The sequence below is a fragment of the Pleurodeles waltl genome, chromosome 6 (genome assembly GCF_031143425.1).
Source record: "Pleurodeles waltl isolate 20211129_DDA chromosome 6, aPleWal1.hap1.20221129, whole genome shotgun sequence".
Taxonomy (NCBI): domain Eukaryota; kingdom Metazoa; phylum Chordata; class Amphibia; order Caudata; family Salamandridae; genus Pleurodeles; species Pleurodeles waltl.
The window spans coordinates 365,233,950-365,249,544 of NC_090445.1; the positions used below are offsets into that span (position 1 = coordinate 365,233,950).

The window sequence follows — 15,595 nt, forward strand, 5'->3', positions numbered from 1 at the left end:
CTCCTCTCCAGGTGTGCCGAGTGGTCCTCACTGCGACTCCTGTGCCGGTTGCCTGTGAGTTGCCTATGGGGGCTGCATCCTCGACTTCTGACTTTGCTCACTGCTGAGGGTCACCTGGGACTCCCCTCCATGGGTTGAGTCCCCCTAGAACTTTGTGGTCCCTGACAGCTCTTAGACTCTTCATCTGCGACTTTTGCCTTTGCCAAGGCTTGTTGGTGGTTTTTCCACACCACTCACTGACTGCAACTCTTCTTCCGACATGGGACAGCGACTGCGTCACTCCTGGAACTCTTCTCTTGTGCTTCACAGCAGACTCTTGGTCTTCGTCGTTGACCCGGTTCTGCATCTCCAGAAGAGTGGGTAGTGGCGCCTGACCCAGCCGAACACTCCAACTCGAACTGGACTTGTTCCCTTTTTTTTTGGAGATTCTCTTCTGTCAGGGTCCACCACTGGTTTCTTCCAGTCTTGCACAATCCTTTTACAAGGTTTACCTGTGGGTTTGGGGAAAAAACAGGTACTTACCCCTTCTCTCTTGGTTGCTGGGAGTCACTCTGGTACTCACTTCTTGGGGTTCCTAGTTCCTCCAGCTCTTCTCTACAGATTCCACTTCCTTAGGTGGGGATTGCCTTTCGCATTTCATTTACTTAGTATATGGTTTGGTCTCCCCCTAGGGTCTCCATTATTTTCTGTTATTTCACTGTTTTCCATTGCTTTCTAGGTCAATTCATGACTTCTAATGTTTATATAATAGTGCGTTTACTCACCACATAGTGGAGTATTGCCCATACAGTATTTTAGTATTTGAGTTACCATAATAAAGTACCTTTATTGTTTTATGTGTGATTTTTTCATGTGTGTGAGTGCTTTTTTGATTTTTTCATGTGTGTGAGTGCTGTGTGACTGTAGTGGTTTTGCATAAGCTTTGCATATCTCCTAGATAAGTCTTGGCTGCTCATCCACAGCGACCTCTAGAGACGCCTGGCTTCCTAGACACTGTCTACACTTCACTAATGGGTATTTTCTAGAGATCACTTCCACACCTCCCACCATTCCAAGTCACAAACACAGACTATCAGCAGAACATCAAACACTGTTCAAAGAGGAGGCCAAAGATCTGCCCTCAAAGGCACAATAGATGTCATCCCCAACCATCTGCAAGGTACAGGATTGCACTTACTATACTTCCTCATTCCCAAATAAGAAGGGTCCGCCAGGCCCATTCCTTTGTTATATCTTCCTGGGCTTGAGCTGGTCAAGCAGCAGGAGGGCAGAAACCTGTCTGTAGGATGCCCGCAGCGCAGGCTGCCTGCAATAACAGCTGAAAACTGCTAGGAGCAAAGCTGGGGGCCCTCTACGGAACCCCCAGAGTGCATGGACTCATACAACCAATACTGTCAACAGTATTGGGGTATGATTCTGACATGTTTGATAACAAATATGCCCAGGTTCAGGTATACCATTATGTAACTGGACCTGTGTAAAATGGCTTCCCCGCACCTGCAAAGACCAGGAACATGTAGCTGTAGTTCGTAGGGGCACAGTGAATGTGTTGTCCCATTTTCTGTGCTCCTCAGGGAGTTATCGGAGAAGGTCCTCCCTTTTGTTCCAGTGGGCATGGACATACCTTGAAAGGAAGTTGGCTTATTGCGCTGCTACTTCTTTTCCTCATCGCATCAATGCATGATCTCTCTCTCTCTCTGCCAGTGGGGCCATTTTGCTTGCCTGAAGTTAGCCCTTTTATAGGCAATGGTTATAACTAGTGTCTGGTGGAAGCTGACCACGATAGGGTCAGGTGGGGAAGCCTTATATTTTTTTTTCCACCCTAGGTGTTATAACTCTAGCTCTGATGGGATATTTAAAAACATCTGGGGTATGACAAAGCATGCCCTTGGGCAGTGGGAGATATTAAGTGGAGATGTGAGTGGAGGAAAGGGTTCCAAAAGGACAGTCCTTCTCTAAAGGCTTCTTGTGAACATCCACCTGATTGAAAGAGGCAGTCCTACTGATAAGCTCTTGAAATGATGTAGTAACATCAGGAGGGGAGAGGCGGGCACAGTAAAGATAAGGGTCTGTGTCCCCTGGTGAGTCCAAATCATACGAGTCCCACAGGTAACCCAGTGAAGAAGTATTTATTGTGTCCAACTCCTCACCACACCTGGTGCTGTACTCCTGGACTTTTGATTAGGTGGGAGTGGGGTCGATCTCGAGGTCAGAGCTGCCTTCAACAGAGAAAGCCTCTTCATCAGCAGCCAACGGCTTCGGGTGCTGTCCCCCCCCCCCCCCCCCCCCCCTGATGTTGCCAGGACCAAAACGGTCTGGTGTTTATTCCATGCTCCTCTTCAGCATCTCAAGCGGACGAGCGTGACGGTTGCAAACAGTCTTCTTGCAGCAGAAGGATCAGTAGGCTTTGCAGTCATTCTTACTGTGTTCCCGAGACAGGTACGAATTATAGACCTCATGAAAATCCGTCTGAGGGTATTTCACATGGCAGCGAAATCATCATCTATAGGGCGTCTACTCCATCTCTGTCGAGGCACTGTATAGAGACGAGATGTAGACGAAGTAGGCCACGAGAGGTGAGGCCCCGGAGGGGGGGCGTGGTCAATATGAACCCATCTCAATCTAAATAGTCAAGGGATGTAGAGGAACACTATGGAAGAACAATACTGACTGAGGGAAAGGTAACGTGTGAAACCGAAAAGAGCACTGCAACAGTGTCGAAACAGAGCACAGAACCGGAACCAGACATCGGAAACAAAATAAATAAATCAATGCAGTCGATGCCCATGCATATTATCACCAAGAGGAGGAGTCATTCTACCTCGTGACTTGAGACGAAAAACAACCTGCATGCGTTCGGGCTCATCACCAGATGGCAGGAGTATGCACAGCATGTGCATCTCAGAGGTGTGGAATTTTGGAAAGGAAAAAAAAAAAAAACGACTTGCCCAGGAGTCTAAAAGCAACAGAAATGTACATTTGCTGATCTATGGGTGCTAACCCTATTCCTTTGTTGTCACACACCACAGGCTTACGTATCCCCATACACCTGGCCCAGAGTCATTAGTTCGTTCCCTCAGGTATTACAGTACAGCATACACTCCCTTCGCCTTCTAGTTCCTTAACTCTCCATGCTTTCTCCCTCATCTCACACCACAGGCTTCATGTTGCCTTTAGTCTTTTCTCTCACAATGCAGTCTTCCATTTTTGCTTCCCTAATCTGCAATGGAGGTTCATTCCTTTCACTGACATGTTCTCATCACAGTTCCGAGCTTGCCTTATGGTATCCACTGTCACCAGCAGCGCCATTTCCCTTTTGCTTCCAATCTTTCACCACAGATAGGGCCAAGGGCTCTTGCTTTATCATTTACCCACCTCCAGCTACCTACCTATTTTTCCTCCAATTTCTAACCACAAGCAGGCTCTGTTCTGTCTGCACAGCTACTCTCCAACCACACGCTTATATGCTCCTTTTTCCTCTATTGTATTAACAAAGGCTCCATTCCACTTCATCTCCTCCATGTCACCGCAGACTATTGCGCTTCTACACCTCAAAACAGACTAGTTCCCATTCATTTTCCAGCACACTGGCTTGAAATGCCCCTTTTGTTATCGTGGTAATTGTTCCTACCCCCTTGCCATTTACTCATAGACCTTAGGTTGCTTGGAATTTCATTTGAAACATTTGAGTCAAGCTGCACTTGTCAGTAGTACGACTTCCTCACAAAGTGGGCATGCAGTCGGAGGGGAAACACTTGCATCCCAACCACCTACTATTGCACTGGAACGACTGCAAAAAAAAGTAATTTTCTAATGGTCATCTGAAGTGGCAATAGCCGACATTATAATGTTAAAAAAATAAGTTGCTCTGTTTTTGGCACTAGATCAACTGGGAACAACGAGTATTGTGCTTTGGTCTCTGGTACTTGATAAGCATATACCAGTACAGTGCTTAATTATTATTTTTTTCCTCACAAAATGGGTTATGGAAAAGTGGCCTGTGGTAGTTGCTGATGCAGTTCAAATGAAAAGTTGGATGAAGTTGTAAGTACCGGATATTTTTACCAAATGAAATAAAGGACCTGTTAAGCTGACAGCAGCTGAAATGAAAGGGGGATGCAGATGTTGCCGCTATACCATTTTCTGATAGTCACAATCCACCCCATCAGTCATGACAGTAACAGTGATTAACGACTAGTAAAGAGCACTCCACTCCGAGCCAGATTAGCAGTTGGAAACCGTACCCATTTTTTGTGAACATTTAGCTGCAACAGAAATTTCAATACAATTAATTGGAACTGTAAAAAAAAAAAAAAAAAAAAAAAAAAAAAAAGGTTTCTTTTTTAGTTCCGATTCCACAGCTCGACCTGGAATTCACCCTGCATGTGAAGTTGTGTGTCACATCCACTTTTGCGAGTCACTGCTTCCTTCATCCCTCTGTATGTGTTTACAGTGTAAGGCAAGACGGGGGTCTGGGGTCCATATGGAACCTCGCACGGTAAGCTGTAAACAATCGCAAGGCAACATCTGGATTGCCTTTGGCATACTTGGTTATCTAACTACCAGGCTGTGACGGTGGCACTTGAAGACTGACAGTCCATTTCATCCAGCCCTAAAGCAATCCTATTTTGCTCTGCATTGCAAAAACAAATCTCTCATACTGCCTCAAATGCTTTAATTTTTTCCCATGCAACAATGTTGTATTTTTTCAGCTAAATTCTTTATTTTACCCTTACTAAAGCACTCCACGAGCTTCAGAAGCTTTACCGACTCCAAACAGCACAGCCCAATAACCAGAGGTGAAGGTGTGCAGTAAAGAACTGCTTTATGCTGGCCTGGTGGGAATACACAAATACAAGATTTATTTGGTTCTTTAAATGTGAGGAGAGTCAACTGTTTAGTGTAATGCCCTGGTGCTTTTCCAGTGCTCGTGTGCCCACTACGCCATGGGCTATCCGATTTTCTGTGAGAAAAGGAGTCTGACTCCCAAGACGACCTCAGGCACTTTGCACTAATGTGGAGCAACATTTTTAAACAAGCATTTACAATGCAACGGGTCCCGCGTTTTCTCATGTTAGAGCTGATCGCGTTGTAAACTCCTAACCCGACTTTTCACCTATCGGGCAAAAGTGCATTTGTGTACACAACCCAAAAAAGTGAAATTAATTATGTAAAGCGCTCGACTTCTGCCAAGCGAGATCGCGCTCGTAAATTAGAGAAAAAGAAGCCCACGAGCCGGATGGAAAACAGCGAGCCTCGCATGTTTTCTGTACTTGGTCGCTGAGCTCGAGGAGGGCTAGCCACCGGAAAAGGCAGGACGTATGCTTGCCTTCGACTAATGAAAGCAAGCAGATTTTATTAGGCAAGCCCAGGAACCAATGAAAGACACTGATGTGAAGTTGACAGGGCTCCGAGCCCTTTTCTAAATACAAAAGCATCTCGCTGCGATGCGCGAGCGCATGCAACGCAGCTCGACCCTAATAAAAAAGGACAACTGTAAACAAGTTAAAGAAAATAATAATAATTTCCCAACCAATTTCACCATGGAAAAGAGGGACTAAAGATCCAAATGTTTACTAAGCTCAACAGCCAATCTCAGCCCTGAGTACAGTCTCAGGCTTCCATCCAATCAGAGCCTGTAAAACATTTCCCTCCACTGGCAAGGTTTGCTTCAATATTTCCCACCGACTGATCAGTGTCACCCAGAGTGCTAGTTCTGTTTACCATAAATATGGGTGAAAACAGGTATAGACAAGAATTTTTTGGCTCCTAGTTAAAATAATTGATAGTCAAGTGATAGTAGGTGAGAGAGGTAGAAAGAATGCCTGCTTGTCCCACGGACCACACTGAGTTTAAAACTTCTTGTCTCTGACAAAAATCCATACGTTTGAGGCATCAGGCAACAGATATTCCACAACCCGGGTACCTACAGCCACAAGTGCCTAAAACATACATTTAAAACCCTCAATACGTTGAGTGTGTATATAGAAGGCCCAGAGATAACTTCCAGTATGTAAATGCCAAGTATAGGTGAAATCCTATAATAGAACATCAGAGGTAATTACAGCAAAGACAGAAATGCAATGAATAACTGGGTTGAGAAGCAGCACAGCAGAAGTAAACTGGAGGAGCTAAACATCAGTCATATTAAAACAATGGGGACAACAAAAAGGAGCAGGAGGTCAGGAACAAGGTTATTTGGCAGCGCTGTGTGCATGTGTACAACTACTGGAGTAACAATGAGGCTTACAAGTTAGAACTAAAGGTTCCTGGCAGGGCTTGGGTATCAGTACTAATAATAGTGATGCAGGTCAGGGATTAGATTTATTAACAGAAAGGTCTGCAATTCCTATTAGTGGACAGCTGGAGAAAGTCTAGGACACATGCATTTGTACAACTGTGTGCGTTGCAGTCATTTAATAGCAAGAGGTGCTGGCAATCAGGATTGACATGTTCTGCTGTATCCCCTGTTAGTGGAAAAGCAACAAGGCTCTGGTTGATTTCTGCTGTGAGTAAACCCCAGTTCTTGGATACCAGGTTTGATTTCATACCCTTTTGAAGTCCTCCATGTCATCGTCGTGCAGTGAGCTTGTTGGGGACGGTGTTGTCGACAACCGCTCTTCAGGTGAAGGTGCAGGGAGAATTGTGCCGCCTCCTAGCCCCATGCCTAGCTGGGAACTTAACTCAGACTGGTCAATAGTGGTCAGTTGACTGTGACCCAGAAGGCTTGAGTTCATGTCTGACATGGACACATCTATCGTCACCGGTGGGTTGGCACTGTACGGAGTCACAATTGAATGGTCCATATCCTTAGGGAAGCAATCAGAAAGAAGACTTTAAAATTCCAAACACAACCAATTTTTTTTTTAAGCAAGCGGTAATAGTATATTACACACAAGCAGTTTGTGAGTACCTTGAAATAAAGCCAACATTAACGTAAGCACAAACTGCACCCAATGCAATTCCTAAACAGCCACTCAGAAACAAGGTATCCAAATGTAACAATAGTTTTGCAGCCAGGCACCACACACCTGCTGTGTAAATGCAGACATTTCATGCAGAGTACCCCTTTTAGTACTCTTTTTCACCTCTTCCTCTACAAATGCAACCCAAAGCACAGTAACGACTGAGGTGGAGGTCTTTGGTGGGCAGACTGAAAACAAGTAACCAACATGCTGAGAAGAGTATGAGGCAATCCTTTGAAGAAAGCAATAACTGGATGGGAGGGCCGTACAGTTGTTTAGGGAAGGAAATGTATTAAAAAGGAGACTATGCCATGTAAAGGGGAGTCTTAGCCAACTTATTTTCTGCTTTTGCAAGATAAAGAGATGAGCACCTCCATCCAGCTTGACTGACAAATCAAGTGCACAAAAAAACACAGCCACTACACAGGATGAAGGTAGCAGTTACAACCACTTTGAATCTTCTCCTCTAAGTTCTGAAGATATATCCTGAGTTACTGACTCAAGTGTACCAGAATTTATAGAACGCCAGGAGCAAAGCAGGAAGTCTTACCCAACCACAGTTCTATTTAAATTCATAGGTCTTTCTCAATCAGGTTTGTGCATTATCTGCATTTCTGTCATCATATCATTATTCCTATACTTTTAACTTGATTCCAAAACAAAGTCTTCAAACTAAGACATGTGTGAACTTGTCAGGATATTTTGTTAATCTAAGCGAGATAGCCCCCCAAAAAAATCACTTTGTTAGAAAACAGGCAGCAACACCATACAAGTCAAGATAAACTTAACCTGAACAAATGAAACAAAAGATACTTCCTGCCTTATCACCTTGCCACCTTTATCCGCACAGAAGTATAGGTAAGAGTTCATGCGGAAATGTCCCAAATGTTGGTATGGCTTAGTAAAGCTGTGCCATCCTATGCAGTCATGGGGATTTTGGCTTGCCAGTACTGAAAGGTTTTGAATAAAGAAAATCCACTGGTTCACTCTGGCTCCTATCCTTTATCACCACAGAGGTATCCTCAGCAAAGAGTGTTGTCACAGAGTAGAAGAGAAGCAGAGCCAGGAGTTAAAGCTAGGCTGGACTGTTAGAAGGGGTATGAAGGTTTTCTTAACCCCCACCCCCTTTTACAGCAGTTAGGCATTTCACAGTTGTTTGTACTGAGGCCCAGCATAGAGGGGGAGTAGCTATCTAGCAGATATTCAGTACATAAGTTGTGTCTTCAGACCAACACCGGTATAAAAACCTTCTTAACATTCAGGAAATGGTAAACAAGTACAGTACTTGGCTAGAAGTATAGTGTACACCCCCCTCTGGTGTGCAAAACAACATCACAGACAATCAGAAGATCTGTACAGTTCAAATGTCATGGACTTCTCCATCCTTAGCAGTTGGCCACATTCCGTAGTCTTCGGAGGTCAGCATTTCAAATTATACCAATGTTGACTTGTTCTAACTGTTATGTGCACCCGGCCGAAAAGCAGCACATCATCTGTTTGGAAAATGGCCATAACACAGCAAACCATGGCATGACAATATCACTCCTGGGAATGGAAACTTACCCTAGACAAAGATATGACACTGGAACCTCGACCCAACATCATTCTGAGAGGAGTGGATGGTGGGAGTTAGGTGACCAGATTTAAAGTGGTTTGTTGGAAACTGACAAAGCTAGATTACACAAAAGAAGACAATCTTCGCAAGCTTTTAGTGAGGTGAGATGGTATGCAGACTCAAAAGGATCATACAGGTAAAAGGTCCTGTGCACATGGTCTATAATCATTTTACTACCAGTCCCCAAAGTCTTGTTGTGGGGACACTAGACATTACTATCAGTGAGTATTCCCAGGGCAACACAGCACATCTCTGTTGATGGCAAAACCACAAAAGCCATGGAGCGCTTCCAGTCTGTTGGAAACAGGTTTAGATTGTTTGCTTCCGACTACCACATTTTTAGGCTTTTATTGTGAGTGCATCCACCTACCCGAGTCTCATTCATGGTAAAAGGATTGAGTGCTAAGCAACAGTTTCCGTCTTTTAAGATACGGCCACTGTTGCGCAGTTAGGACAGCCTGTTGCAGAATGGACTCTCCAAGGACTGCTCTTGCACTGGGGAAGGCCTGATAATATGAGTGGACATTCATAGTGTTCAGCAGTGTTTACTGAAGATCTGTGATGCTTATACTGTGCTGAAAAAGAGGCATCTCTGTGCCGCTTAGTCAAACTCCCAATCTTAACGCCAAGAACAGGATCTTTGAGAGAAAAAAAAAACAACAGTTTGCAGAGCTTTCCCTGTAAGGGGAGTCCCTGTCCATAGAAATTAGTTGCAGAGAAGGGAGGATGAGTAGGTCATTAAGGAGTCTGCAGCTAGACCCCAACTCTACCAGATAAGGTGTTAGCAAAGTTAAGTAACTTATTCATTTGATAGAGACATGTAGCTGAAGATTTCTTACCTTAGAATTAGATACCAAATCAATACCATTCCTGGAGGCAGGTCTGCGGACTACTAATTTCAGGTAAGGAAGTCCTGCAGGGCCGAATTGGCAAAATGCCCTTCACAAAAGACATAACTGCCCAGGCAGTAATGTTAGGTAAACGTGTGCAGGGAAGCCCATGTTGCTGCTGGCAGATATACAGGATTTGAATGCTGCATTCTAATGCAGTGGTCGCGAATCTGCCTCTGGTAGAATGAGCATGCAAGCCTTAAGGGGGTTTGCTTCTTGTCCAATACATAGCAAATTTTAATGCAGATTACAACTGTTCCAACTAAAAGTCACCGACAAGTCAGTTGAGAAAAAGAAAAGGAACCGGATACTCTTAGGAACTCAGGTGACTAAGAACATACGCCACAACATAAGATTTGTGGGCAGCACCACAAACAAAGTCATAAAGGCATGGAAAAGCATGGGAATAGTGTTACCATGCCAGTGGGACAAAAACGTGTCAGAAGACTATAGACAATATGAACATAAAAACTACCTGCTCCTAAGGTGAGATTGCTCCCATGCTTGGCCACTACATGGGGACCCAGAGTCAACAGGCAATGCCACTGAGCTATAGCTCTTTGCCATAGAAATCCAATATTTTATCCAAACCTGCTCTGTAAAAGCACACATAAAAGGGGGGAACCCAAGAACACATCTGTGATGGAGAAAGCATTGAACAATGCTTTAATAGAAATATGGTGAAGACGAAACCAGCAACTGTTGGTATAGAAACAATACTTGTCCTAGGAAAAAACTGCCAGAGATCATGCTAACACTTGTGGGACAATCTATGACGTATAATGCACACAGGAGGAATAGAAAAATAATTGCCTACACACATCAGTAAAGTAAAGGTTGCGGAAGAATTAAAACCAATGCTATCTGACTGCATATCCCACAATCCGGCTGCTGATATCAAAAGCTTAGGGCAGCAGGTGTCAAAACCTGGATGAAGTATGGAACGAAAGGTAAAATTCATAGTCCTCTAGGAACAAAACCCGACAACATGGTAGTCGCAAACTGAAAACAATGTGGTAAAAGCTGAAACAAAAGAAGTTTCAACCTATAGATGAGCAACAATTGTTAAATGTAGGAAATAATGCTCCTCCAGGAAATAGACAAAATCACCAGAAGGTATAAGAGAGCACACCTACCTCCTTCATTCACTTAAGCATATAGGCATCTTCGGAAGAAAGCAAAGTACACAGCAAGAGGGGAATATTCCCTTATAAAAGAAGGAATCTCAACAATAACAGAAGCGTTACAACTAACTCCAGAGGACCATAAATATTATGACATCCTGTAGAATAGAGTGAAATGAACCGACCAGAGAGACTGTGTCCGCAGGGAGTAATCAATCCCAATTACGAACTAATCCCAATAAAGACAGAATATTATTCAAGGAACATGCGTAAACTACAGGCACTGGTGGTGGGTGGCCTCTTGAATAAGAGGTGCCATAGCAGCAAATGTAAAGGGCCTTGCCTCCAGGCGATAAGTATTAAACATTTCCCTTGCAGTGAAGAATCAATATAAGGACAAGACCTGCGGCACAAAAGAAGAGTGCAATGAGCATAACCTACACAGACTAGGAATGTAGGCAAGATGCCACAAATAAATAAAACCAGCAGGGTACAAAGATGAAGAAAAAATCCCATACTATAGATAACACAAGAAGCAATTTGAAACCATGTACCACTGGTGCAGGAGATACCAGCAGCAAGAGCCCATGCTGCTGAGGTATAGCAAGAGCAGTTTACTAAAGAAGTAAAAGGACGCATGGATGTGGAATAGAGTTACCACTTGCCCCACTGTTCAGCATGGGAAATTAAGAGTCCCTCAGGAGAAGTAGAACAACCTTAGAGAGAGAAACTTAAGTAATGCGCCAAGATTAAGCCAGGAGAAACAAGAGATTCACCATAGACAGGGTCTTGTGCAAAACAGTGAGCAATATACAAAGGCTACCATGGAGTTATAATCATAAGTTCCTTATAAAGGATATTAGAAGTACCGCAAATGGATCTAGTAATGCCTATAACGCATATAGAAGATGCTCTACACAGAGCAGGGAACATACTATACAGGTAACTCTCTCTTGGGCATGAAGCCCATCTCCAGAGAAAAAGAAAAAATACTGTTCCAACAGGTGTTACACCCACTTGTGCCCACAAAGAATATACCTCCAAGATAAAAGCAACAAAAAGCTGTCATCGACAGGCCTCAATAAATACTAGTAATACCTGCACTAGGCAGACACACCACACTGGGTGCCACCAGGAGGTGGAACTGTTCAGATGAGGGGGGCGGAGGGGCTGGGAATAGAAGAGGAGGGAATAAAGGGCTGTGGGGAAGAGAGCATATAGGAATAGACATATACAAGTCTTTTCCACCCTGACTGTTGACATGTGTGCCGAACAGGCAGGCAGCATTGAAGGGCATGTCCTTCAAGGTGGTTTGGACAGCCTCTGAAAAGCTAGTGTGTCGTAGCCCGACATGACGGCGCAGACTATCGAATGAGCCTTGGCTCAACCTAATGAGTCAGTGGTATCCATACCACAATTTATTGCAAACGTAGCTGCCTTTCGCCCATCCTGGAGTGTCTGGGCTCTACTTCTGCTAAGTGGTGGTGAAGTACTTATCAAGGGGTGAGGGGGTCACCTCTGCAGAGAGGTGTCCCATAGAGGGGAGCTGCAAATGTAGGATCGCAGCTGCCCTTTTCAACACCTCAGCGCAGGAGGAGCTCACAGCTGTAGCAAGGCTGGTGGGGGAAATTAAGTCCGAACCCAGCTATCCCAGCCAACTACCCTCTAGAGGAGGCTGGACAGTATCATCCATGGTGTTCCTAAAGCCCAGCACCTCTCCTCTTCACCTTCAAAAGCCTGTTTCTCCATAGAAAAAACAGCAAGGGGCTGTTTAGAAGGAGGAGAAATGGTGTCCGAGCCGGACGGCACCACTGTCGCCACACCCAACACCGCCTGCTGTCGGTGTGTCGTCAGAGAGGGTAATTGACTCAAAGTCGACCAGTGCCATTGATGTCGCAGTCACTATCGGCTGATCGAACTCCAGTGTTGCAGGTTGGAACCCTGAAGGGCTGTGCATCAGAGCCAGCTCGGATCAGAGTATGTATCCAGAGGGCCTAAACTGACACTTCGGAATGGATTCAGGTAGGATACCTCTCACCTCCTTGGTGCTCGAAAGCACACCAGAAGGAGGAAGGGGGCCAAAAATGGCATGGGGGAAATTATAGTAATACCGCATCTGGACCAGAGGTGCCTTGGCTCCAGTGAAACCAGGGAGGCGCGGGTGAACTCATGTGCGGACTCCTCAGCCAGAGTCTGGGAGACAGCGGTGGAAACACAGGACTTACAGGACATCGGTGAGTGCAGAGACTTTGACAGCCTGCATTTCAACGTCTTATCCTTCGAAATAGAGGGGGACGTAAGCTTGATGGAGAGGCTTCTGGATCGGTCTTGCGATCACTCCTGGGACCAAGAACAAAACAGACAACTATGCGGGGACTGCCAGTCGGGCCACCAGGATCTTTATACGTCAGTCCAGCAATGCGTTCAGGTAAAGGCAACAGTCACAATCCTTGTAGTCGTGGGGTTCCTGGGGCACACAACAGTATGAGGGTCTGGGGCCAGACATCTGCTTGCCACAAAACCCACAAGGTTTGAACCCTGAGGACAAGATAAAAAAAGGGAACACTGTTCCTTTGACAGAAAAATTAGACAGGCCAAAAACCTGCCTGAGGAATCACTCCATATCCACGCTGGAAGTGCAGAAAAGGAATTTATATCAGTGTGTTGGAGAGGGCGTTATATAGACTGTCGACACATCCACTTCCAACACGTAGAGGTACTCCTGAGGAAAGATTTCCAGATCCTCTCCGGAGTAAACTTGTTTTCTTTTTATTGAGGCAACACCATGAAAAAAAACAACAGGTCTGCCTTTTTTATAATGACACCCATTTATTATGGTCGAGCCTGTGTTGCATGCGCTCGCGCATGCGTATCGCAGCGAGATGCTTTAGTTCTTAAAAAAGGGCTCGGAGCCCTGTCGACGTCAAGTCAGTGTGTTTCACTGGTTCGTAGGCTTGCCTAGTAAAATCTGATTGCTTTCATTAGTGGAAGGCATGTCCACGTCATGCCTTTTCCAGTGAATAGCCCTCCTCGAGCGCAGCGACCAAGTACAGAAAACATGCGAGGCTCGCTGTTTTCTGTCGGACCGTGGACTACTTTTTCTCTATTTTCCTAGCCCGATTTCGCTTGCCAGAAGTCGAGCGCTTTACACAGTTAATTTAACTTTTTCGGGTTACCTACATAAAAGCACTTTTGCCGATAGATGAAAAGTCGGGTTAGGAGTTTACAACGCGACCAGCTCTAACATGAGCAAACGCAAGACCTGTTGCATTGCAAATGCTTGTACTATATATTGTTAGTATACGGGGGCTTTTTGGTTATAGAATGTAGGGCTCACTAGGAGTGTAGCATGTTATGTGGGTGTCGAAGGTATTTCCATCTACTAACTATATATTTTTGCAATTTAGTGCATAATATTTAGTAAAGTGCGCCTAAAAAAGTACTTTGTCTTCAACACAAACAGAATAATTTGAGTGTTGTTGAAGCATACAAGCAAGCTAGGGTTACTAGTCCACACGTCCATCCCCGACTAGGTCTTGGACTGTTCTGCTTTGCTACCACTGAAGAGTCAATGGTACATTGAGTACTTGGTTCCCAGTGAGAAGACAATTGCAGATGGAATACTTGTGGGGGACTCCCATCCTTTACAACTCATAATCCAATTTCTTTCAGTTCTCATGTACATTGGGTGGTTTTCCTAAAATTCTACCATGAATCTAGCCCAAATCAGTTAACCCCTGCACTACAGTTTACCATATGACTGAAAACAAAAGTTCAAAATTGCCTGCCACCGCCCGTGTGCATACTGCTGTGAAGAGAATAAAGTATGGGGATTCTATCAGTGACAACATGTGTTACCAAGAGCTCAAAAAAATGACTATGCTTTACAATGTACTCCTTGCCTAGGAATTGATAGTACACACTATTACTCAAGAGCAGACTGCTTATTAGGATGGAGACCTAGAGCACCTCGGTATCAATGGTTCATCCTCAAGTGTGTTGAGGTTTTATGGAAATGCATCCTATATCGCCGATTACCTCCTTAATGCCAAAGGTTTATCAATGTAGATATAAGTAAAGGTTTCAGGGACAAGAACTTACTTAATGGTGAGCGCCAGGTCACCAAAGAGTACTAAATGAAAACATCACTGTCATGGAAGCACAGAAATGAACAGGAAAACAGGGAAGATAATCAGGAAGGACAACCAGGGGGAATAGGATGCACAACTGAATACGTCTCAGCAACAACAGACTGTAAGCACACGGCATTAAGAAAATATCACCTTTAGAATGATTTCAATACTTAGCCACAACTGGCTGGGTAATTCTTGCACAACTAGCATGACTGATAACGGGACAAAATTAGCGTTTCAAGATTTTTGGATCTTGGACCATGCTTCAGTGGACAAGACCCACACCCACTGTGCGCGTGTCAACAACTGCCACATACAGTTTCATAATTTATTTCCTGACATGAAAGGATATAGTACAGCATATGCCAATAGATGGGGGGGGGGGGGGGGGGGGGGACAGCTGGGGGTAGCTCAAAGGAAGACTGAGGTCTAACAAGCAACAAATCACCATGAAGGTAATGCTACTTTATTTTTTCACACTAGTCTCCCCTCCTCTCAAACTTGATGAGAAACTGATCATACAGCTTATATAGCAGTGGGAGAAAATGTAAATCTAATTATGGTTCAAACAAACAAGCTGAGGAGGACTTTGATGCAAAAAAAATCCATCTTTTCTAGACAATGTCTTCCATGAGTGAAGCTTGTAAAAAGAGTACAAAGTAGCCCATACTGCTGTCTTACAAATGAATGTGGTCGAGAGAGGCATCTTAAAGTCAAACAATGCAGCTTTTGCTTTCAAGTGATGAACCTTTTTTCCCTTGATGTTGTAAGACTGCAAAAAAGCAAATAGACTGGGAAATGTGCCTTTACTTACTATGGTGTGTGGAGTAAAACCACCTTTACGTGAAAAATAGATGACCAGATTCCA

At 44.4% G+C, this 15,595-nt stretch overlaps 1 protein-coding gene across 2 annotated transcripts in view; it reads right to left on the reverse strand.

The window, feature by feature from the left end:
• The window catches only part of TOX4 (TOX high mobility group box family member 4), a 315,932-nt gene that overhangs the window by 198,658 nt on the left and 101,679 nt on the right, over positions 1–15,595 (reverse strand). For both annotated transcript variants that reach the window (XM_069238267.1, XM_069238266.1), the window contains exon 4: positions 6,552–6,809. In XM_069238267.1, coding sequence (XP_069094368.1) covers positions 6,552–6,809 — 258 coding nt within the window. The remainder of the gene's footprint in view (positions 1–6,551; positions 6,810–15,595) is intronic.